We start from the raw sequence: 24,297 nt of genomic DNA on the forward strand, positions 1-24,297 counted from the left end.
CTGTCTTGTTTTGAGAAAGGAGAAGAAGCAAAAGGGGGTCTGGAAGGAGGAGAGGGGGGATATGTATCGTTGCGTCTCATGTTAGAGTAGCGGTGCCATAAAAAAAAAGAGATAGGTTTAGGTTTAGGTCTAATTACAGGGTGCTTCCCTGTGTCTGGCTATTGCAAAGGCTGATTTATCCTCATTCTGCTGCCGTACTCTCACTCGCTCCTGTCACTGCAGAATCAGTTAGAATGGATTTGGTTCACTTATGCACAGGTTTCTTTTCTAAAACAGGCTAATAGGCTAATCGACTGAGATGGGTATTACTGTCATTCGGCAGTTAGGGTATTATGTCCGCGAAGCTCAAGTGGAACAGACGTCTCGCTGAAACAAAATCTTTGCATATTGCTATCGGGGGAATTATGCATCACTCTCAATCTTGTATACTGGCATTAGATTCCAGTATGTAGGAGCATACACTTGACACTTATTTCCCTCCAAAGTGCTGAACACCCTGCTCCCCCCTCCAGCAGTCCCTCACTAGGGGGACGGGGCTGCACGTTATTACAAACATATGTGGCGCACCGAAGGTTTTCTGCTTGGGTTGAGATAAACACGTATGAAGTTGTGGGAAGCAAACATAGCCCCAAGACCCAGAGAGATGCACTGACTTTATGGACATGTCAGCGTGCACACACACGCACACACACGCACACAAACACACACACCACAAAAAAACAGCTACAGCTGTCAAAAACACACTCTCTTTTCCCTGGAAATACAGCCTCATTAAAAAAAACGACTCCTTGGCACTGATTCGTTCTTGAATCACTCGGACTAGCAATTTACAAGAATTTTCTGCATTCACCAACTGTCTCATATTTAGGATTTTCTCTTTCATTTCTCAAACAAAATCTACCAGAGGTGCAGATCTGTTGGACCACTTTCATACAACCAGGGCTGTTCGTGACTCACAATTTTTCAGGCAACTTGGATTTGTCTGTTCAATCAGTCAACGAGAATGTTAAGACACAAACCATGCAAATGCTCTCTCATTACAGCTCCTCAATCTGAAAACAATTTGAAACAGCAGTTTGTAATGAAATGAACACAAGCTTTTCTGTAATTGACAGCCATAATCCCAGCAAACTCAGGGCTGTGGTAGCTTGCTAGCAGCGAGGCAAGCTAATGCTACCAGTCTCTGCTAGCAGGGAGTACAAGCACAGAATGGTTTTCGGTTTCTCTGAAAAGGAGCTATGGTAGCTCATGTCTGACCAGTGCAGGAGACATTTGAGTTCATGGCCAATTTTGGAATGATTTGCCAACATCCGGCTTTGTGGTGGCGCTGACAACCTTGCATGTCTGGCCACTCTCATCACTAGCTGGTCCTCGGCACAAGTCGGCAGCCTGCAACCAGGAGGTCGTTGCTGATGAGCTGAGAACATCCTTGCTGCAGTTTGCCACTGACTCTGTAGCCGCCCAACATACAACCAACTGGCTGTTCTGCAAAGCAAAAAGAGCAAGTTCTTCACCGTTGCAGAACACATGAGCGCCCTCTAGCGGGGTATAGAATGCTTCAAATTTGAAGTTGTTTTCTTTTTGAGGAAAATATTGTTTTAGAAAAGCCAAATTTTCTGAGCGGTGAAATTATACGTTTAAATCATATGTTAAAATAATAAATTAAATACAGTCAACAAGTAGATAAATTCCATCTTCAAATGTCATCAATATGAGGTGCTGATTTTCCACAAGTTAACCGCTAACATTGTGCTGCGGCAAATAATGAAAAAGTTCATGAAGCCAAAAAAAATGACACAACAGTGGTATTCCTACTTCAATAGTGCGTAGACATAATATGAATGACATGAAAGGTGGTTTTGTCAGCGGAGGTGAGCCCAGTGCTGAAAGTGTGGAGTGTTGCATCACACTTTCAAATGACACACCAAAACTCCTTGAAGTCAAGTGACATCTTGAGATAGAACAAACAACCCTATTTCATTCATAAATTTCAAATGGAGTATTAATTTAGAAAAAAACAAACAAACAACACATTAGCCAAAAAAAACAAAACAACAAAGACCTCTGATATTTGAATTTCAATACATAAATTACACCCTGGAATTCCAAATAATGCTGACAGATGTGGTGAGGGTCCCTGGCTGATGACTCCATCTAGCAAACCCCTGGACAAAGGATGTCGCAGAGACCTGTGCTTGTGATTAACTTTGGATTGGGGTTCGTCTGTTGGTTCCCATGGCTCATCTATTTCCTGGTGATTTAGTATTTGGTGAATCTGACATGACACTGTCATACACCTCCTTTAAGACCTTGAAGACTACAATATAATAAGGTTCTTGCAAGAGGCCTTGCAGCCCAGGAAGTCCCTGTGTTAGAAATTAAAACTAAAAATGATAGATTTTTACTTCATATATATATATATATATATATATATATATATATATATATATATATATATATATATATATGTGTGTGTGTGTGTGTGTGTGTGTGTGTGTGTGTGTGTGTGTGTGTGTGTGTGTGATCCATGGGTCTCAGTGGTGCAGGCTTCAGATGCATCCTCAAAAGGAGGACAAGAAAGCCAAAGCTCCACGGAACTGAAAGCACACAGGAGGAGAGGGTGAGGTTTAGTCTGCTCTCCAGCTGAAGCTTCCCTTGCCAATATACTCAAGGGACAGGATGTATGCAGGAGACGCAGGGCCAAGCATGGACCAAGAACCAGGCCGAGAAAATAAAAACTGTCACCATTGATAAATATACGAGCACACACAGGCAGCGGCTCTGATGTGAATGACAGGTGTGGTCAGTCATTGTGAACAGAGGTTCATACAGTCATCCCCCCCCCCCCCCGACGGGACCGAAGAGGCTTGTGTGGTAAAGTAATAGAGATCATAATGACAGAGGGAAATCATTGTCTGTACACAAAGGACATCACTCTTATAACAAGAGCTTGCTCTCATTCAATATAATATAATATTAATATATAATATATATACATATATATGTATACGCACATATATATACATATATACATACATGTATATGTTTATATATATATACACGTATACATATATGTATATGTATACGTGTATATATACACGTATACATATATTCAGTATATATATATACATACATACATACACAGATACATATGTATATATACATATATATACATATATGTATATGTTTATATATATACACACATATACATATATACATATATGTATATATGTGTATATGTATGTGTATATATACATATATCTGTATATGTATACGTGTATATATACACACATATACATATATTCAGTATATATATACATACAGACATACATATGTATATATACATATATGTATGTGTGTACATATACACATATGTATATATACATATATACGTATACATATATATGTATGTACACACGTGTGTATATATACATATGTGTGTGTGTGTATATATATATACATATGTGTGTGTATATATATATATATATATATATATATATATACACATATACACAAACACACACACATACATACAGTATATAAAGTATATCCAATAGCCTCAATGCACTGCGGCATATTCTAGGTTGGATATAAATTATGACTTCATCAGGAACTTCAATCCTCCAAACAGACACAGAAAGTGAAAAAAAACCTCCATTATACATCTATTATATATGCGCCCGATTCGGAAAATGTTTATCTGGTGTGATGATATGTGATAATCATGAGGTGATATTTCCTGTTATTATTCCCCAAAACATTTTTTAAAATTAAAACAGCTCCACGCTACACACTCCTGTTTATTTATACTATCATAGATATAAGCCACAAGATAAAATTTCACTGATCACAAACAGGCACTTTCCTTTCAGAAAGTAGTTTCATTGACTCGTATCATGAGTAAGGACCTCTAGATTCCATTTCATCATATTTACCTCAAGTGTAATTTCCTCTGTTTTGCATGTAAGAAGTAGAAAATAGAATGGAATAGAAATAGAAATAAAAATGTTTTTCACACGTATGTTGCAGGGCCAACTACGAGTGTCGCAGCACGAATGCATAAATGGATTAAACAGCTTAGAAATATTGCACGACTGTATGAAGAGAGATGGACTGAGTAAACGTTCCAGCTGCCTCGAGGCTTCCCTGTGTGAAACGTGAAACTATTTTAAAAACTTGAGGTGGTGAGCTGAGTCTTTATCCCTGACCTCGGAAGTAAACAGGTTCTGGTTTTCAGTCTCACTCCTGATCTTTCCTTAGTACCGTCAATATGTCCCCCCCTTTCCCCCAAATGCATGATGGGAGAATACCTAGCTTCCTTAGTCCATATGTTCGCTGGATTATTGCAATTCTTTATTATCAGGCTGCTCCAGCCAGTCTCTAAAGACTCGCCAGCTGATCCAGAACGCTGCTGCACATGTACTGACAGGAAGTAGTAAAATAGATCATATTTCCCCTGCATTAGCTTCTCTGGCTCCCAGTAAACTCCAGAATAGAACGTAAAAACACTCTCCTCTCCTACAAAGCCCTTAACGGTCCAGGAGGAGGACGCTCTTTATATTTAGGGGTGGACTTAACACTTTCCTTTCTCCTGAGCTTATAGTAAGGCCAGGTTTAGTGTTGCCTTGAACCATCCTCTTTTATGCTGCTATACGCAAGAATAAAAGCAATGAATGGAGTCATCTGTATGACCTCATGGTGTATGAAACAGGAACTGATCAGACGACAGGCTCATGATTCATGTGGTGACTGTTTACACACACACACACACACACACACACACACACACACACACACGCACACACTCTTCTTCAGGTCAAGTCATGTCAAGGGCTGAATCTACAGAGATCAGAAGGTCTCCTCCATCTCACTGATCACAGCGTAAACTGATAAGGTAACACCAGTAGCTCACATTCTTCGGAACATTCGCCTCCATCTTTGGGACCAACTGAACCTCAACTTTGACTCACAGTTAATCTACAGGTTTGCAGAGGCTTAACTGACCCTACAAATAATGAATGGTGGATTTTAAATACACACAGAACACACTTAGTGAACAAAGAACCATTAGATTATTGGTGTGATTTAGAGCTGTGCAATAAAATCACTACAGCCAAGTGTTGTGATTCAAGCCCCTATCATTAATATCCTACTGCAATATGTCATGATAAAATCATATCTCCAGGTTCCTGCCAACACCAAACCGAGGTTTTTATGCAACACGTTACAGAGTTTTTAGGCAACGAAATGTGTCGTTCACAACAACCACAGATGAAGATATCTGTCTATCCCAGACTCGATAGTGATGCCACTGAACATTTGTAGGGACCCTTGCAAGGATCATTCCGGAGAGTTGTACAGGTGGGCATCTGAATGGGCTGCAGCTACGCAACACAGGGTTGCTCTATCTTTACCACCTGGAATAAGGTTGACATGTTAGTCCCTGTGAAGCCTGATGCAACATTGTTGTCATTTCTGGTGTCGTTTATCGATTTCTTTTTAAATATGAAACGTTACCAGCAGGACGATGGCAAGTCGTTTAACATAGCAGTCCAAGGCCTTTTTGATCCCATGTGTCTGTCTGTCACAGAAGCCGAGAAATAGACACGGAAATGGGTAAAGGCTTCATTGGACGTTGAAAATTCTATCAGGTTTTTAATGAAAGAGTCAGGATTTAGCGAGTAATTAACAAAAAAAGTAATAATTTTCCTACACATTTTTACATCTAAAAAAGAAAAAAAGAAAAAGAAGTTTAAAAACTGTCAGACATGTCTGACTCTGCCAGACTGATAACAGCTGCCCTGACATAAAGCAGGAAGAAGCCTCTGCTTCTTCACACGTGTCCCACAAATCCTGCCTCAACTGCAGCATGTCCAGGAAAATAAACTGGTTCTACTTCCCCGGCTCTGCCTCTGCTCTGCTAGTCATATGAGGGTGTATAAACAGGAGACTTTGTGGATCAGTGCGCGCAGGGAAAGGATATGAGAGTGATTCCCCTCACCTCTACCGTTTGAACCTGCATCACAGACAGTGAAAAGTGGCTCCCTTCCCAAAGAAGGGCCACGCAGAGGTCAGCTGGGCTCTGCTGCACGCCTGTTGAGATGGTTTCAACCTCGGCAACCCACCAGAAGAAGCGGAACCCCCTCACTGCTCTGCATGCACTCTGACAGGCATAACTCAGTGTACATCTGGCCCGTCATTGCACGGTTCTGACTGCACCGTACACACAAACATGGGGAATCACACACAGCGTTCCGCCATTTAAAAGGTGAATCCAGTGTGACTGAAGGAGAGCAGACGGGCAAACAACAGGGGAATTCAAACACACAGGAGGGGAAGGAAGATGATGGGCTCGAGGGGCCAAAGGGCCCAATGGAGACAAAAAGCATGAGAGAGACAGCAGTGGGGGCAGTGATGGTATACTAATAATATCAACAATCGTAAGTACATCTGTACTCCACAAAATTAGAGGCATCCCAGTCTAAATTACTGAGAAGAACTCTGAAAAAAGTAAAAGATTCATGCTAACTCTGCTCAGCTAAGGCTTCAGGGGGTCATTGTAAAGACTGAGGAAGGACTGTGTAACATTCGCAATCATCAATGTACATACATACACACATATGTACACATACATACATACATACACACATATGTACACATACATACATACATACACACATATGTACACATACATACATACATACACACATATGTACACATACATACATATGTACAAATACATACATACATACATACATAATATATAGATACATACATACATATATAGACATATACTCATACATACATACACACATATATAATATATAGATAGATACGTGTGTGTATGTATATAATTATATATATATACACATATACATACATACACACATAGGACACACATCGGGAAATATATATATATACACATATATATAGACATATATACATAAAAAATAGAATCATACACAAATATACACATACATACATATATAGATATATCCGCTTTGTCGAACAAGGAGAGAGATAACGTGGTATTCAGACTGTGACTGCTGTCATTCGTGACAGTCAGTCAGCCGATGCTGAGGGTGACACTGTCAGCTTCACTTCTACTTGTCCGACAGCATCCACCACATCACTTAACTACCCACCATGGACTCATTACTCAAATTGGTACAGTTTAGACCTAATTTCACCTCGCTATGCTAGATCCATGTTCACTGAGGTGACTGAAAGGAATGAAGAGAGAAGAGGAAGAAGGAGGAGGGAGAAAAGTGTCGATGCACAGATTTCAAGCAGTACTAATGTACGCATGCCATCTAGTGGTGACAGGTGGAATCATACAAAAAATACAGCTGGTTGTGTCGTGACAGAACTTGAAATACTGCACAAGCAGCAACAAAGTACAATATTGAATAGTGCGCGCGCGCGTGAACACGCACACACGCAAACACACACACACACGCGCTTTCTATCTAGGAAAGTAACATTAATTTGATGTGAAGTCATTCTTTTATTCACCTCAACCTGAATCGCATTGATTTACAGCTCGAACGCAGCTGCATCTCAAAAGGTGCTGACTTGGCAGACATGTTGACAGTTTTGAGGAGAAGGTCGACAGTAAAAATAAATTTTGTGCAAAAGCAAAAAAAATTTACTGCCCATTACTTTTTTTTATCAAAACTATAAAAGCTGTATTGTGGCGTCAAATCCACCCATTGTTTAAATTATGTGCTGCTTGGTGCACAGGTCTGGATGAGGGTTGGGGCAACAGTGTGAACCGGACTGACTGACACCTCTTCTACACCATGCAACTCAAGCCCAGCCTCCCCACCGAGGTCCAGCTCAAATCCCACCCTAATGTGGCATCATGCCCATCAGAAATGCCTTCTGAAGGCTGCCTAATGAAAATGTAGCACAGAGAGGACCCCAATTAGTTAGCCAGTGAGAGAGGGAGGTGCCACGCCATAGCACATAAACAAACTTATCTTGACAGAGTCACTCAGCCAAAGGAGTGAGATAGCGAAGGAGGCCGAGAGAAAATGAATTACCATTCTGACAAATGTCAAAGCCAATCACCGTAGAGGATACTTTGCTGTTGCTGCGCCCTGTATCCCTGCTGCCACCACTGCGATTCATCTGCCAGTGTTAGTATGCACACAGGCTGTACACCCGCCTCCAAATGTATTCATTTATTCAGAGCCCCTCGGAGAAATCACAGTGTCTTGTTGTCCTTTTTTCCCCAGCTGTCCAGATGGAATTTGCGTGAAGAACATCAGTTTAGTGAGGCAGAAAATAAAGTACAGGCAAGCACAGCGGAGGGGACTAGATTACACCCTCACCCACCTCCCCAAAAAGGATGGAAAGACAAGTGTCACCTTCATATCCTCCCTCTTCTTTCTCATTTTCTTCTCCACTTCTATTGAAACATAGCAGGCTGAGGGGGGGGTATAACTCTGAGACATCTATACCAATCCCGCTACCTTTCTTATGTGCAATTAAACAGAAGATCATGAATCAAACCACAACAGCATTTTCATTACCGAAAGGCTAGCAACCATCAAGGGAGAGCGGCCCAACTCTCATTTATCCTTGTTTTGTTTTGCATTTATAACACAAGTAATTGCATTAATTTGTCAGATGCGCTTCCAATACGAGAAAGAGCGTCGAACACAAATAATGAGATGAAAGTGTGGTTTTTAAAAAAGCACCGTAAATTATTATTTCACACCTCAATTACGACAGTGAAGACACAAAAAAGAATTATGTGTTTTTGTCCCCCCCCCCATATTAAATGGATACGCTCCAAAGTGTAACGGCTTCTTCCTTAGCTCATGCTAGCTCACCCTTCTAGTCATATTTCTGATATGATGCAGGTGAAATCATAACCTTTATGATGCAGGTAATAAACCCCAGGAGAAATTAAAATGTCTTCAGTCAGAAGAAAAGAAAGCCTCAATTTTCATTTCAAAAGAATTCGCAAAAGCATTCCGGGAGTCAAAACTATCTCGAGAATTAACCACGGAGACACACAAAGTGTGTGACCAGCTTTACTGCTGCTCCTCATCACTGGTGGGCAAAAGCCACAACAAATGTGAGAGAAAGAGAAAACAAAAAAAAAACATCAATGAACCCTACCTCTCTGAGAACTGTGCTCCTGTAGCCTCTGTATAAGCCTCGAACACCCTGTTCAGAGAAAAACAGAATAAAATCCACATTCCACAAACATGCAAAAACTCGAGTCAATATGTATAAATATTCACAGATTTGATTCCATAAATAAAGGAGTGTGCGTTCTCCCAGGACCTTTGCTACGTAGCATAACGCAGTCGTGAATTGGTAACTGCACATGAAAATACCTGAAACTACAGCCTTGCGGCTGATAATGATACCAGTAGAAAAAAAATAGTGATATCTATATTCTGGTTCTTATATATATATATAAAAAAAAAACACACACATAACTTTATGAAGCTGTGATTCATGCTGTTATACATTGTTTTCTTGCTCATCCAAACACATCCTCTTTAGCACTGATTTACCGTTAATCTGTAATGTTACATAAAGTCATTTATGGGGAGAAAACCGACACTCAGGGGAAGCTTTCAACACATCCGATGATAAAATACTTTAATTTTTAGCATCTGCAAATGAAAATACAGGTTTTATCGGTTGAGCTTTAACAAGATTATTGAAATATTCTGTCTAATAAGAAGTTAATACTATAAGATCATATACATACTTTCTCCATTGTAGATACACACTGATGACATCTAATATGTCAAGCAAGATATATGGAATTATGTAGTAAGGAAAAAATTGTTAAATAACTGTAATATGTTTTATATTTTAGATTCCTCACAGTAGCCACCCTTTGCTTTGCTGACAGCGCTGCAAACCCTTGGTCTTCTCTCAGTGAACTTCATGATGTCATCACCTGAAATGGTTCTCACCTCTCTGGTTTGCCTTGTCAGGGTTCATTTGTGGAATTTCTTGCCTTCTCAATGAGGTTTGGACCGTCAGTTGTGTTGTGCAGAAGTCAGGTCGGTACACGGCTGACACCCCTGTTAGACAACTGTTAGAATTCATATTATGGCAAGAACCAATCAGCTAAGTAAAGAGAAACGACAGTCCAGCGTTACTTTAAGAACTGAGGGTCAGCCAGTCTGGAAAATTGCAAAAAACTTGAATGTGTCCCCAAGTGCAGTCACAAAAACCATCAAGCTCTCACATGAGGACGGCCCCAGGGAAGGAGGACCAAGAGTCTCCTCTGCTGCTGAGGATACGTTCATCCGAGCCACCAGCCTCAGAAATCACAAGTTAACAGCTCCTCAGATTAGAGCCCAGATTAATGCCACACAGAGTTCTAGTAGCAGACACATCTCTACATCAACTGTTCAGTGGAGACAATCAGGCCTTTACGGTCAAACAGCTGCTAAGAAACCACTACCAAGGAAAAGCAACAAGCAGAAGAGATTTGTTTGGGCCAAAAAACACAAGGACTGGACATCAGACCAGTAGAAATCAGTGCTTTGGTCTGATGAGTCCAAATTTGAGATCTTTGGTTCCACCGCTGTGTCTTTGTGTGACACAGAAAAGGTGAACGGATGGTCTCTACATGCTTGGTTCCCACCGTGAAGCGTGGAGGTGGAGGTGTGACGGTGTGGGGGGGCTTTGCTGGTGACACTGTTGGGGATTTAAAAGTGAAGGCACCCTGAACCAGCATGGCTACCACAGCATCCTGCAGCGACATGTTTAGTTTGAGGGCCGTTTGACCAAGGAGGAGATTGACTGAATGCTGTGTCAGGTGACCTGGCCTCCACAGTCACCTGACCTAAACCCAATCCAGATGGTTTGGGATGAGATGGAAGGCAGAGTGAAGGCAAAAGGGCCAACAGGTGCTCATCAGCACTGGGAACTCCTTCAAGTCTGTTGGAAAACCATTTCAGGTGATGACCTCATGAAGCTCAACAAGAGAACGCCAAGAGTGTGCAAAGAAGTAATCAAAGCAAAGGGTGGCTATTTTGAAGAATCTAAAAATATAAAACATGTTTTAAGTTATTTCTCACTTTTTTGTTTACTACATAATTCCATATATGTTCGTTCATACTTTTGATGCCTTCAGTGAGAACCTACAATGTAAACTGACATGGAAATAAAGACAAAACATTAAATGAGAAGGAGTGTCCCAACTTTTGACTGGTAGTATGTTTCACACTGTAATTTTAAGATGGCTAAAGCTCTGAAGATGAGACCATGTTGACATGTCTAACTGTCTGTACCTCTTCCTTGAGAGTGGCCAGAAGCATGTGGTAGGTGGTGGATGACGGACAAGCTTGGGTCCTCTGTTTGACCACCTCGGTGGGCACCCGAATCAGACACGCCACCTGGAGACAACAAACAGATACTGTAACACCACCAATGTATATATTTCATTCACTCCCTCAGGTGCGTGATATTAGCCAGTGGATGATTTTAGAAAATGGCAGGTGACCATGAGATGCTAGCGGGCTGGCAGGCTGACAAGAGCTTTACCAGGCATACTATTGGTGCAATTAAGAAGCAGCAGACATGACGCCTGAGCAACAGGTAGAAGGGTCATCAGTTGAGTGTGTATCTGGTTCCAGAAAACATGTGCTCCTATCAAACACACTTATAGATCCAGACACCTCAGCAGTCACGACTGTAGCCGCAAGTTCCAACTCATCTACCACATGTCAACAAAAATACAGACTGCCAACAGCTAGAGAAGATAAATATGAATATTTATGCTTCATAAATCCCGTCACCCTAAAGGCAGACGGTAAGGCAGGCACACCCTTTCCAGGGTTAGCATGAAACCCCATCAACAGTTTGAGGTGATGGGCCCTGGAGGACAATGTGGGGACAGCTGTTGGAGGACTCACTTCTGTCCCCCCGTCCTCTCCTCTGCCAGACACCAAGGATGACTTTACATGGATTTGTGTGGAACACAAAAGGGGAAACAATAAGTCAGCAGCAACGAAGGTCGAGTGACATCCCTGACAGCCGTGATATGTAGATCTGTGTGGGCAAAGTCCTTAACTGTTTATTCATCGTCGCTCTGAGCCTCATTGTGGTTCTTTTCCACACACAATGAGCTCGACCTTATTTGCAGCATGCTTATACGTAAGAGCAAATATAAAAGAGTCACAATGAGGAATGCACAGTATTTCTTACTGGTATTTCAGGTGTGCATGACCCCACTAACCATGGTGCAATACTACCACCGAGTGGTTAACGTGGCACCTGCAAGACCTGCACATAACTAGGCTGGCTGCATCCATCTCACAGATCTCATTTAAACTCCCTTTGGTCAAGTTGCCATTTATAATACATTGTACATCGTGTTTCCCCACCGAGCCAATTCTCCAAAGGGTCGGAATAAAGTGCCTAAATAGAAATAAAGTGGCTATGACAAGTAATTACTGGTGTAACTGGCTGGGGGGAGGGGAGGAGGGGGAGAGAGTTGAGATGGCCTTTCCTCTCCTGTCACCGAGGAGGTGAAGGCGAAATGAGCTGGAGATGATACCAAATGAATTAGGGACATTGTTTATTTGGGAGTTATTTGCACGGCTAAGGGTGGGGAGGAAAACGTTGAGTGGATTGGGAGTAAAGTGCGCAGCCTCCAAGGCCATCTCAGATCTCTGAGAACAGCAAATAGTGATGAACTGGGGCACAAACAAGGTAGAAGGTCATGATGCTTTGAATGGATTTAAGTGTCTGTCATCCCATGTTTGCTCCGTCAAGCCTTGAATGGCTGTAGGTGGAACGTTCCTTGGCTTGTCATGCTTTTAAATTCCTGCAACCATTCATCTCCATTTACAGTCTGCAGGATTGGTCAAACAGCGTTAATTAGGAAGCTGCCTATCTCTGATTGGAGCATCTCAGTTTGGCCCGTTGCTGTTTGTTCAAATGACAAAAAAAAATGTCTTCAGTTTCTAGAACTGGACCCCAAACAACGGGCTAAGATTCTGGCACTCAATCAAACCAGAGTCGCCATCGTCAGCAAATCAGTCCGCGGATCATGTCCTTAAATCCCCACGTTCTGTCGCCACTCACTCATGGTCATGACACTGTGGCATTTCATCATAAAGGCTCGACATTAAAGTTGACATTAAAGATTACTGCACACTACTCCTGCAGAAGAGACCTTTACGGAAACCGCTTCTTCACAGAACGTAACTTTACTTGCAGCTGATAATCGGCAGAAATGTACCCTGATTAGAACAACCTCAAAACCATCATACTGACCTGAAAGTGAACTGACTTTAATCTCTTACTAAACCCATCTCTGTCAATCATGACACCATGGAAAGACCTCAATATCCTCTGTGATTTTCAGCTAACCTACAGTGGAAGAATAATGCCTCCCTTCTTGAGAGAAAAGACTTCAATGTCAACATAGACAGCCTGTCTAGAGCACATATTGTACATCTGTCTGTCTCTGAAAGACAATATATACTCAATTCCCTCAACTTCTTTGATCATTCCCTCAGTCCTGCAACAGTCGTGATAAGACAGAAATTGTGAGAGACAAAAAGAATATGAGCGGGGAGACAGAAAAAAAGGTCACGAAGAAAATGGGAAGAGATGAGGACACGGCATGTCTCCAACTTGGTAACTACGGCCAATAAATCACAGCGCGTAGTGCTGCTTGAAGGCGATGCATGGATTATTTCTCAGTGCCAAGCTGAAGTGGCTGCCAGTTTCTCCACCAAAAAAACTCCCCCCTCCCCGGTCCCTCCTTCCTCGCTGTCCCCCCCATCTCGTCATGTTGTACTGTATTTTCCAGTACATCCTCCCACAGATGTGTGGTAAGGGACGGGGACAGGGTGTGAGGGGGTTATAGATGCGAGGGGACGCTTGGCTTTGACAAATGAGCTTTCAGGGCAGACGTCAGGCAAATGGGAATGAAGATAAATCTGATCTAATGGCTGGATAACCGCCTGCTAGAGCCTGACAGACGCCATCATCGTACACATTCTTTATGGAAGCATCCCTCCGCTGCACTCGCACAAACACTAAGACACTTCTAGCTGGGGGGTGGGGGTCTCCTCTTCATCCTAACTAGCTCCTTTTCTATGTTAGTTTCTTCTCTTTCTGCTCCCATTTTGTTCACAAGTTGAAGCAGGTAATCCAGATGATGGCTAGCATGGCATTTTGTATTCCAAAGGTCTTCCAAAATGACAGACCATACTTAGAACAGTGGTTCCCAACCTTCTCCGACCCAGGGCCCACTTTTAACTCTCAAAAATTTTCCCGGCCCACCTCTGACAGTTGTCGATTCAGCATCAGCATCAAACGTAAACAAGTCAAGTGCAATGAGGTCCCGCTGCGAAGTGGTCCGGCCAATAACAACAAAATTTCCTCTCTCTCAGTTGCTTATCTTGTCTAATAGTGTAATAATAGTCTAATCATACTATTTGGGAAATTATCTGGCTTGCAATGCACTTGCAATACCTTTTGCGGCCCATAGTTTGGGATTCACTGATCAAGAACTTTTAATGTAATGTAAAACGTGACCATGCCTTTCATCCATGTCTCAAGAAGCGGCAAAGTCCTCAGTCGACTGGGGAAATATTTAAATTGTCTATGTCATTCATACTAAAAATGTGTTGTAATCCTTAAAGAAATACATCATATGGAAATGATAAAAACATTTAGCATTACTTATGAATGACATTTTTCCAAATTACTGTCATCAGATCTTGAAAACCCTGACCTTCAAATGTAATTTTGGGCAACGTATCCGTCTCGCTTTACGGGAACCTTGAGTAATTTTCTCAGCGGGTTTCGAATCGCAGCTCCTCCACGCTACAGTGCTGTGATGGTGGGTTGGGAATGAGAGGCGGGCTCGGGGGTGTGACTGTGCGAGTACATCGTTGTGGTCACCATTGTGTTGTATCCATGGATGGAAATGCAACTTTTCCAAAGAATTATGCCATTTTGTAGCTCAAAATGGTCCCGTAGCAAACTTTGCCATGCGTCTTCATGTCGACTTTCATTTTCTACAACTGCCTGTGAACGGCTGAACTTGAAGGTACTCACACGTTCCATTTTCTGCCTCGATAAAATAGTCACACTGTACACTGGTTGCTGCTGCATAATGAAATTCATTGCCTTGCTTCCAGAAACAATACAAGACAAACTCTGTGATGCAAACGTTAGGTCGTTAAAAAATTACCAGCAATCAAGAAACAATCAGGTCACCAACTGTCGAATAACTGCAGCGACACGTGTCGTTTTCTGCAGGTTCCGGTGTGATCATACCTGCCTGCACCCAGCTGCTCCGAGCAGGGGACAAACCAGCAGGAGGACAAGAACAAGGTGGCAGATCAATGCAAAAAAACGAGTGGAACAAGAAACCAAATGCTAATGAAAATCTGCTTAACTTTGCACAACTGATGACACCAAAGTGATTTGTGTTCAATAATTCAGAAGTGGACTGAGGTCAGATGCAGACCAACTGATGTGTTTGTGTCTGAGTAGGAAAAAGTAAGAGCTCGTCACCAGCGACCACCATTAACTTCTGAAACTTAAACGATGTTCAGTCATTAAATTGATGGCCAAGAGGCAGCGGATGAATTATCTCAATGTGAGAAGCTTGAAATAAAGATCTTCAGGGTTGACATTGTTAGAAAATGAATTTTTCCAGTATTTATTTCAGACGTCATTTCAGACGTACGAAAACATCCACATTTTTAATTTGCACACACGTGCTACTAAAGTTAGCTGCAGGGCTCTCAAGCACTGATCGGCTTAATGATAAGACTTTTAGTTTGACCAGAGTATCGTCTGTGTAGAGTTTTGAAAAATCAAACCACATTTGGGATCCTGTAAACATGACAGGCCATGTAGCACATGAAATGTGCTCTCAGTTACCCCCAAAATTGGCACTGTTTACATTTTTGAGACGAGGAAGAGGGGGATCAGTACCTGTCGAAGAAGGTACTGAGTGAGGGGGCGGAGTTGTGTTAAAAGGTATTTTATAGCGCTGAAATTATACATTTTTAAGCTACAGAAATAAAAAACACAAAAAATTATGTAGTTGCAACTACTGCTTACTTTTATAGTCTATTTCTCTTCTGATAGCCTCTCACAATTTCTCAGCCATCTTAGAGACCTTTTATTTTAAATTTGCATCATCCAGTGATCGAGAAAAGCAGCAAATCCCATTGGAGAGGCTGGTCCATGCCAACACACACCAGCCATTCAGCTCATAAACTGACAGACTTCTTTTCTTTTTATTAAACGCCCACCCTGGCTCAACCTCAGGGTGAGGGTCTGACTGCCACCACAAGTGACAGAGACCTTCAGCGCAATAACTTTTAATCAAAAAAGTCATTAACAAAGCCTGAGTTGACACCAACTCATATGTGGCAGCAGTTTCATCAGAGCGTTGACGTTCAGGCCCCCGTACAGCTCAGCAGTATGGTAGGCCTTTCATGGCTAAGCCTGAAGATTACTGTCTTTGAACAAGACGTATCTAGTTGCCAGGATGCTATGGGATACAGCCGCTCCTGCTCTGCTCAGCTCCACTTGGAGATTTGTGCCTTTGATGTGCTCAAATCCAGAACAGCGGGAAAGAGGTTAAAGGTAGCGGCAACCTCTGCCTCACCTTTTAAACTCATCTAGGTTTGTGCCATTGAGCAAAAGTTGAGAGAAAGTTGCACAGTTTTGAAGTTCCATGTGAAACGACAGCCAAATGATAATAAATTAAACATGGTGTCCTCACCATGCGAGGGGCTGTAATCTGGGTAAACTCAACCCTAGTGGAATAAATAAACACAGCCTCCCATGTGGAATAATCCCATTTCATAAACATGCAAAACTTGGGTAAATGACAACCATCCAAAAGCCATGAATACTGAGAACCTCCTATTTTGCAGAGCGGCATGGTGGTATAGTGTGTGTGTGTGTGTGTGTGTGTGTGTGTGTGTGTGTGTGTGTGTGTGTGTGTGTGTGTGTGTGTGTGTGTGTGTGTGCGTGTGTGCGTGCGTGCGTGAGTGCGTGCGTGTGTGGTGGTGGTGGGGGTCCTTCCACCCCCTTCACGCCAGTATGAATGCCTGTGGCCCCCATGTGGCTTGGATTCTGTGAGAGGATGGGTTGAGGAAATTGCTCTTCTCCGTGTTGGTTTCAAGCTCAAATTCCCCCAACTAAACTGGCAGAGTCTGGGGGCCTGAGCTGGGAAAGTACATGAGTCAATGAGCTCTTATTTACCCAGCTGGTGGGTGAAATGCTGGGACAGTCCTGAGGAAGCCCCCTTAAGCCACCCAGCTGGACTCTAGGGCGTACAGCCAAAACCACATAACCCCCCCCCCCCCCCCCCCCACATACTAGTCTGTGAAGTTTGAAAGGACTAAAGAGATGCTGGTAGTGTTCATTTGGGACTTAAAGGGATGGGAAAGAGACAAAGATGGACGAGTTAAGTGCATGAGACAGTTGGCCTTTTAAGGATAAAATGACTGGATTGATTTGCAAAGTCCCATCATTGTGAGACAGAACCCAAAGGGAAGGACAAGAGGACTTACTATTTCACCCAAGGAGGCGGCCACCATGTGTGTGACAGGTGTCACATGTGGCGCGGCGAGCACACTGCTGGCTCCGAGCAGGCCGCCGGCTCCAAGCAGGGACTTTACACAGTCATAGGTGACAAAGAAAGCAGCGGCTGAAACCAAGCAGAACCACAGACATGAGGGCCCATTAGTCATCGGTGGGAAGGTGCTTGAGTGTTCAGTTGTCCGTCCACATGTGTGACAGAGCAAAAGAACCTGCTAAAGTTAAGTTCAGTTAGCTTCTGCTCAGAGAGAGTCAGAGAGCTTGTACTCGTGACAGAATCCAGAGAGAGATTCCTTGGTAATTTCTTAATTCATTGCTAGTTTGCATTTTGTTCATGTTTATATGATGAGCTTTGTCTTGCTCTGAATATTTAAACAAGAAATCAGAAGTAACTCAGTACCTAAGTGGTATTTTAACTAAATTCTTTCTTAATCTTACCCAAGTAATCATTTGTATACAAAACATTCAGTATTTGCTGCTATTACAACTGTCTAACCATTGGGAAAAGAGCCGACGGCAGCAGATGGGACCCCAGCGTAGATGCCCCTGAAGCCCCCGGCCTTGTAGAAACCTTGCTGACTCTGCAGTCTGGTCTTAATGGTGTCCAGGGGGAAGAGCGTTAGATCCACACACATCCCCGCACAGCCACCTGCCTGGGGGACACATGGGTGCACAAGGATCATATATTTTATTGAAATTTATGACACAGAGAGAAAAACTCTGCATTTGGAGGGACATGACACCCAATGAAAATCTAGTTTTTGTGAACATCCAGTCATTTAACTGGACCCTGTGACCTCAACAGGCTCAAAACTGGAGGTACAACAAAACCAGCTCAGTGCTTACATGTACACTTTTGAAGAATGTTCCCTCAAAGGTACATTTGTGACCATACCTGTGTGCAATGTTGATCGTCTAGAGCCCAAAAGTGAGTCACAGTACTTGTACTTTGTACCCTTTTAAGTACAAACTGGGACCTCTGTTTTGGAGGGTTAGTCATCCTCTTCCAGATAAAGCAAAACACACTGCTGAGTAGTGTGATACTCATTTTCTCAAGTATCGATTCATAAGGATGCATGAGGTTGAAAAAACAGTACTGATGAATGATATATATATATATATATATATATATATATATATATATATATATATATATATATATATATATATTTATTTATTTACAAGAAATCCAAAGGCAAAAACATTTTTTTTTAGCGTTAGATATTTCTACTTCCTCCCTATCACCTTTGGTTAAAAATCGTACACCCTCAAAGCTGATATTGGAAATGATATTAAATACGAATAAGTTTTAAAAATGTTCTTCAACAGTGAGAAAACTCAGCACTGTTCTGATGAAATCTCCTGATTGGGTTTCCAGACCAGCAACTGTTCTTTTGATGCGTTCCCTTTTTGTGGGCAGGATGCAAGGTGCTGTGTACCAGAGATGAGCTCTCATAAATCACAACACTCTAATTAACTACCAAAGTGGAAATGCTGAAGAAGTACAATATGTACTCTGTATACTTTGAAATCATAGCACCTGATGAAATGTACTAAATTTCTGTCTTCGCCTGTAAAAATACTGTGTGTGATCACACTTTTAAAAACCGTTGATAAACTGTATTCAGCTCACTTGTCCTGCCACCTGATTAGACAAACAAGAAAGATACTGCAGTATTTTTTAGGGAAAGTTGCTAATGTTATATTCATAATGTACATTACTTTTTGTTATCTAAATGTAGATTTTTATGACTTATCATTCACTTAAGCCCAGTATTTCCCATTTGCTCAACTGTAATATTATATCTTATTATTTATTGTTTACTACACCACTCCTACTTCTTGTAGAAAAAGTATTTCTACATTACTTCCTGTATAATGTTGAGAAGGAAATGTCCTACAAAGAAGACTTGTTGTTGAGGGGTTCACATGAAATATTTCCAATACAAAATGAGATTAAAAATGCCTTTCCCTTCGTCGTAAATCACATTTCCTTTTAAGCAGAGACAGAAAAGGCACATAGTATCTTATGATGCTGTTGATCTGTTGTATTTTAATCTTTTAATCTAGAACGCGCGGTTAAACTCGTTCTTTATGTTCTTATTTGTTTACCGAGTCTGATATTCATTTTTGCGAGCAAATTACTTAGGGACCATTTGAAGCAAAGAACTTACTTTATTCACTGGAAGTGGTAAACTGCAAAGACTTTGCCCTGACAAATGAATCAAGAGGTAGTCTACGGAATATAAAAGCACCGTTATTATCAGTAGAAAAGAGCCATTTTACCACAAGAGACGCCACGAACTCTCGTCTCTCCATGTTCCGCTCACACAATATACGTCTATCTGTCGAGCAGTCCGTAAATTCGCTATGAACGGGAGATTTTAACACTCCAGTGGGATCAAAACACGCCGGTCAAGGACGCTGCCATCTTGGCTGACTTACTTCCGCGTGACGTCATGACGCATTGGTCACCTGACTTCAAATGGCAGAAAGGAAAAAACATTTATGTCATTATTCCTATTATTCCTGTCCATGAATTTGTATGCTTTTTCTCTCTTTCTCGCTCTCATATATACACACACATATATATATATATATGTGAGTGTGTGTGTGTGAGAATATAATTGGCTGTTGTTAACATATCATTGTATGTACTTAATTAGAAGTTTCTGTCACTTAAAAACTCATAAATATTTCATGATTAAATCTTTGACCATACCTTGCTCACAGGAGATTTTTTTAAAACCAGTTAAATATATTCTTTTTTTAAGAACATCTGATGTGGATATATACATGCAGTTGTATAAATACAAATGAAGACCCAACATATATGGTTCCAATATTTTCTTTCAAAGACAAAATTAAGACAAACACAATTATTTTTACCCTGAATTATGTTATACGTTTTGTTTATCTCGACAATTAAGATCATTGATTCAAAAAAAATTTACTGTGTGAGTTTGGAAAATAAGCTAACATAATGTTTACTGGGGGCTCAAACAGTGGTGCAGTGGTCAGCGCTGTGGCCTCACAGCAAGAAGGTTCCGGGGTCATGCCCCAACACGAGCACGGGATCTTTCTGTGTGAGTCTCCATGTTCTCCCTGTTCCTGTGTGGGTTCTCTCTGGTACTCCAGCTTCCTCCCACAGTCCAAAGACATCAAGAGGGGACGAGGCTGATTGATACTCTAAATTGACCGTAGGTGTGACTGTGAGTGTGAATGGTTGTCTGTCTCTATGTGTTGGTCCTGTGATGGACTGGTGACCTGTCCAGGGTGAACCCCACTTCTCGCCCGAAAGCAGCTGGGATAGGGTCCAGCCCCCCCACCCCCAAACCCCACCCCCTGTGACCCTTAAAAGGATAAGCGGTAGAAAATAGATGGGTGTTTATTTTGATTTTTGCATGACACTGTAAGCTAGTGCCTGTGAATTAGGAGTTCTGCTCTGATCATTGATGGTCTTTGGATTTGATGATGCTTCAAATTACAAGCTGTACTGTGTAAATTGGTTGTATGTATTTGTGTTATCTTGTAAGCCCATGTGGGCTGAGCAACAGCAGCCTGACACAGTATTACAATTCAAGTCATTCATTTATTACAGTCATTAGCGACCATATGCTGTATATGACATTTTATGAAGCAATGTGCTTGAAGTGCACGCTTGATGAAGGAGTTCTGCAAGTACACTCATATGCACTCTCAACATAGTAGGAACACACACGCACACACTGAAGCGGCAGTGATACCTCAGGTCCAAAATTACTGATAAAATCCAACTCTCCTGAGAGTCGTGCTACCATTTCCACAATGCTGCTCAGAACAGAAGTGACGGTTCTCCTGGCCAACAAGAACAATTTGCAGGTTCCAGAGAACAAAGGTGAACCAGAATGTCTGTCTTCACTGAGAGGACTTGTGTCTCTTTGATTGGTCCTTTTGCTGAACAAAGAGATGCGGCAGGATGTGCCCTTTTGTTTGACTTTGCTGCCTGTCTGCAGGCTCAGCTTGTTTCTAAGCGTTCTGGCTGGGAGACCAGGTCATGAAGGGGATCTGACTCGCTTCTGGCTTCATCCTCTTCTTCTCATCAGAGTCCAGTGGTCCTCTTTTCACTGATGAAAAGATAATGAGAGGCTTGGTCCTGAACTCCCCAGAATCATTTGTTGTCACCTCTGACGAAGCCAGACAAGCAGAGGGGAAGGAGGTGTAGGGAGAAGGATCAGCTGAGGACACAAAAAGTTTTGATCTAATGAAATTTTGACATGACTAAGCAGGAAAGGCCTCAATGAAAAACACTAATTATAGCTGAGTCACCTTTGGTTTAGTGCGCGGTTGGCCAGTAGGTTTCCATGAACACTTGAGTTTAACCAGCTAGCCTCATTCATCTTATTAGCTCCACCTGCGCTTCTCCTGATATGGTAAGTCAAGAAGTCAAAAATGCCTATAGAAAGATATGACATTAGTCATCAACCTGATTCCATGGGAAAGTAACAAAGAAATGGACTTTCAGTGTATAAAAATAGAAAAACCAAAAGTATATGTGCGGCTGTGACCTACCTGCACCCACATCTCGTTTGCCATTCCTGAACTGTAGAGCCTTATGTTGGTGCGTCTCCACCCTCCCTCGTGACACCGTTGAGTGAGTGAGCTCAGGTGAGTGTGTTCTTTCCCACTGACATGCCGACTAGGTTATTTATGGCCTACTGTCAGCCAAGCAGCGTCTCCTATTAGGGAAGAGCAGGCAAGGGGCCACCACCTCTTTATTCAGCCTGGACCCAATGATGTCTGGGCTGAGTGCACGCAGTTTGAGGCTCGATGCCTGTCATCCATCTTGTTGAAGCGGGTCTCCGAGGGATCCTGTTGGATGTGAGCCCCAGCTGGATGTGGACTGAGCTGCAGTCCGGATGTGCGCCAGGCAATACAGCATCACTTCCACTCTGCTTCTCATCCCTTTATTGATACGGTGCAAATGTCTCATTGCAAGCGCAAGGATCCTCTGTCAAGTGGTTTATTTATGATTATTTATCGAGTGTTATTTTGCATGTGAGCCTTGCCCTTACTTAAGTTGTTGCGTGTCACTCGATACAGATTAATTCTATGCCATGTCTGAAATTGATTTTTTCCCTCCTCTTTTGGTTGTTGTCAATAAAATTTCAAGAGTCCTGTCTGCCCTGTCATGTAAAGCCATTTATCAGCTTGTCACAGCGCAACCCTACGCACTGGGATTCTTATTATTGGTGTTCTAAATGCTGTATTCCTCTAGGTCTCAATAGACTGAAAGTAAAAATGCAGAAAAACACAACTGGAAAAGATATTTACGGGATGCTTCATAGCAAATGTCAATCCAATCTTACAGAAATATGTGAAGTCACAGTGAAAATATCTGCTTGACTTCTCAACACTGTCTTACACGGTGGTCATTTTAAGGAAAACTTTTTTCTTTTTTTTTATCTCACCCTTTTTTGTCCAAATTAGAGATTTTAAGACGCAGAAAAACTAGTCCATGCTTTTTTCACTCCCAGGCTGGATTACTGCAATTCTCTCCCATCAGACTGCACCAGTAGGTCCCTAAAGGCTCTCCAGCTGGTCCAAAATGCTGCTGCCCGCGTGTTGACGAGAACTGGTAGAAGAGACCATGTCTCTCCTGTACTGGTTTCTCTGCATTGGCTCCCTGTCAAATTTAGAATAGAATTCAAAATTCTCCTTCTAACATACAAAGTCCCCAACAATCAGGCAGCTTCATATTTGACAGAGCTCATAGTCCCCTATTATCCAGCCAGAACCCTTCGCTCCCAGGATGCAGGGTTATTTGTGGTTCCTAGAGTTCTAAAAGTAGAATGGGAGCCAGAGCCTTCAGCTATCAGGCTCCCCTCCTGTGGAACCGTCTCCCAGTTTCAGTCCAGGATGCAGACACCCTCTCGACCTTTAAGAGCAGACTTAAGACCTTCCTTTTTGATCAGGCTTATAGTTAGGGCTGCTTGGGCTGGCCCTTAGATATGCTGCTATAGGCTTAGGCTGATGGGGGATCTCCCATGGTGCACCGGGCTTCTCTCTACTACTTCCTCTCTGTCCTCCTGTATGTGTCATCCATAAATCATACTCATATGTGTTACTAACTCGTCTTCGTCTCCGGGGCCTTCGGGCTCGGAAAAGGTGCGTTGTATTTGTCTGGCGTTGACGGGTAGTCATACCCGCCAAACAGTCACTGCAGAGTTTATCAGCATGATTTTAGCATTCATTTATTGCTCAACCAGTCACACCAGCAGCTTTATTATAATAAGGTGACCCATGAAGCTGCCATAGTTCAGAAATGTGCGTTCTAACCTTTTTATTTAACTTTTACATCGCGGAATAGTTAAACTTCCCATAATCCAAGCTGTGATTTCCAGCATCAACTAAACTCTCAGGAGATTTCAAAGTAAGATTTCTCCATGAATGAGAGCTGGACACAGCAAACATAGTGGGATCAACTGAAGATGTTAATTTATTTTTCAATTATGTAGCTGAACATTTACGATAATCTGATCATGTCAGTGTGAAAAAAATGCACTTTTAGCGGGCATAATCTAACTGTAGCCAACTGCCCCATTTGATTACATTATAGTATGCTCTGGGGCTGCAGGAAGCTCTGCCCCTGCTCTGGACTGAGGCGACATCAAAAATGGTTGTCCCATTACTTACTTAGAAAAAAAAGTTTGGAAAATAGTGTCAAGGTTGCTCAAGAAACAA

The 24,297-nt window shown here is 42.1% G+C and overlaps 1 protein-coding gene across 1 annotated transcript in view; it reads right to left on the minus strand.

The window, feature by feature from the left end:
* Window positions 1-20,014, minus strand: part of slc25a26 (solute carrier family 25 member 26) — a 54,873-nt gene extending 34,859 nt beyond the window's left edge. The window contains exons 1-5 of the mRNA XM_086198661.1: window positions 19,861-20,014; window positions 18,071-18,227; window positions 17,547-17,683; window positions 11,277-11,381; window positions 9,133-9,180 (exon numbers count right to left, since the gene is read on the minus strand). Of these exons, the coding sequence (XP_086054787.1) occupies window positions 9,133-9,180; window positions 11,277-11,381; window positions 17,547-17,683; window positions 18,071-18,227; window positions 19,861-19,893 (480 nt within the window). The 5' untranslated portion in view covers window positions 19,894-20,014. The remainder of the gene's footprint in view (window positions 1-9,132; window positions 9,181-11,276; window positions 11,382-17,546; window positions 17,684-18,070; window positions 18,228-19,860) is intronic.
* Between the last annotated feature and the right edge of the window lie 4,283 nt (window positions 20,015-24,297).

This window comes from Aulostomus chinensis, chromosome 3, assembly GCF_037954235.1.
Source record: "Aulostomus chinensis isolate RoL2024-O1b breed Wild chromosome 3, RoL_Achi_v1.0, whole genome shotgun sequence".
Taxonomy (NCBI): domain Eukaryota; kingdom Metazoa; phylum Chordata; class Actinopteri; order Syngnathiformes; family Aulostomidae; genus Aulostomus; species Aulostomus chinensis.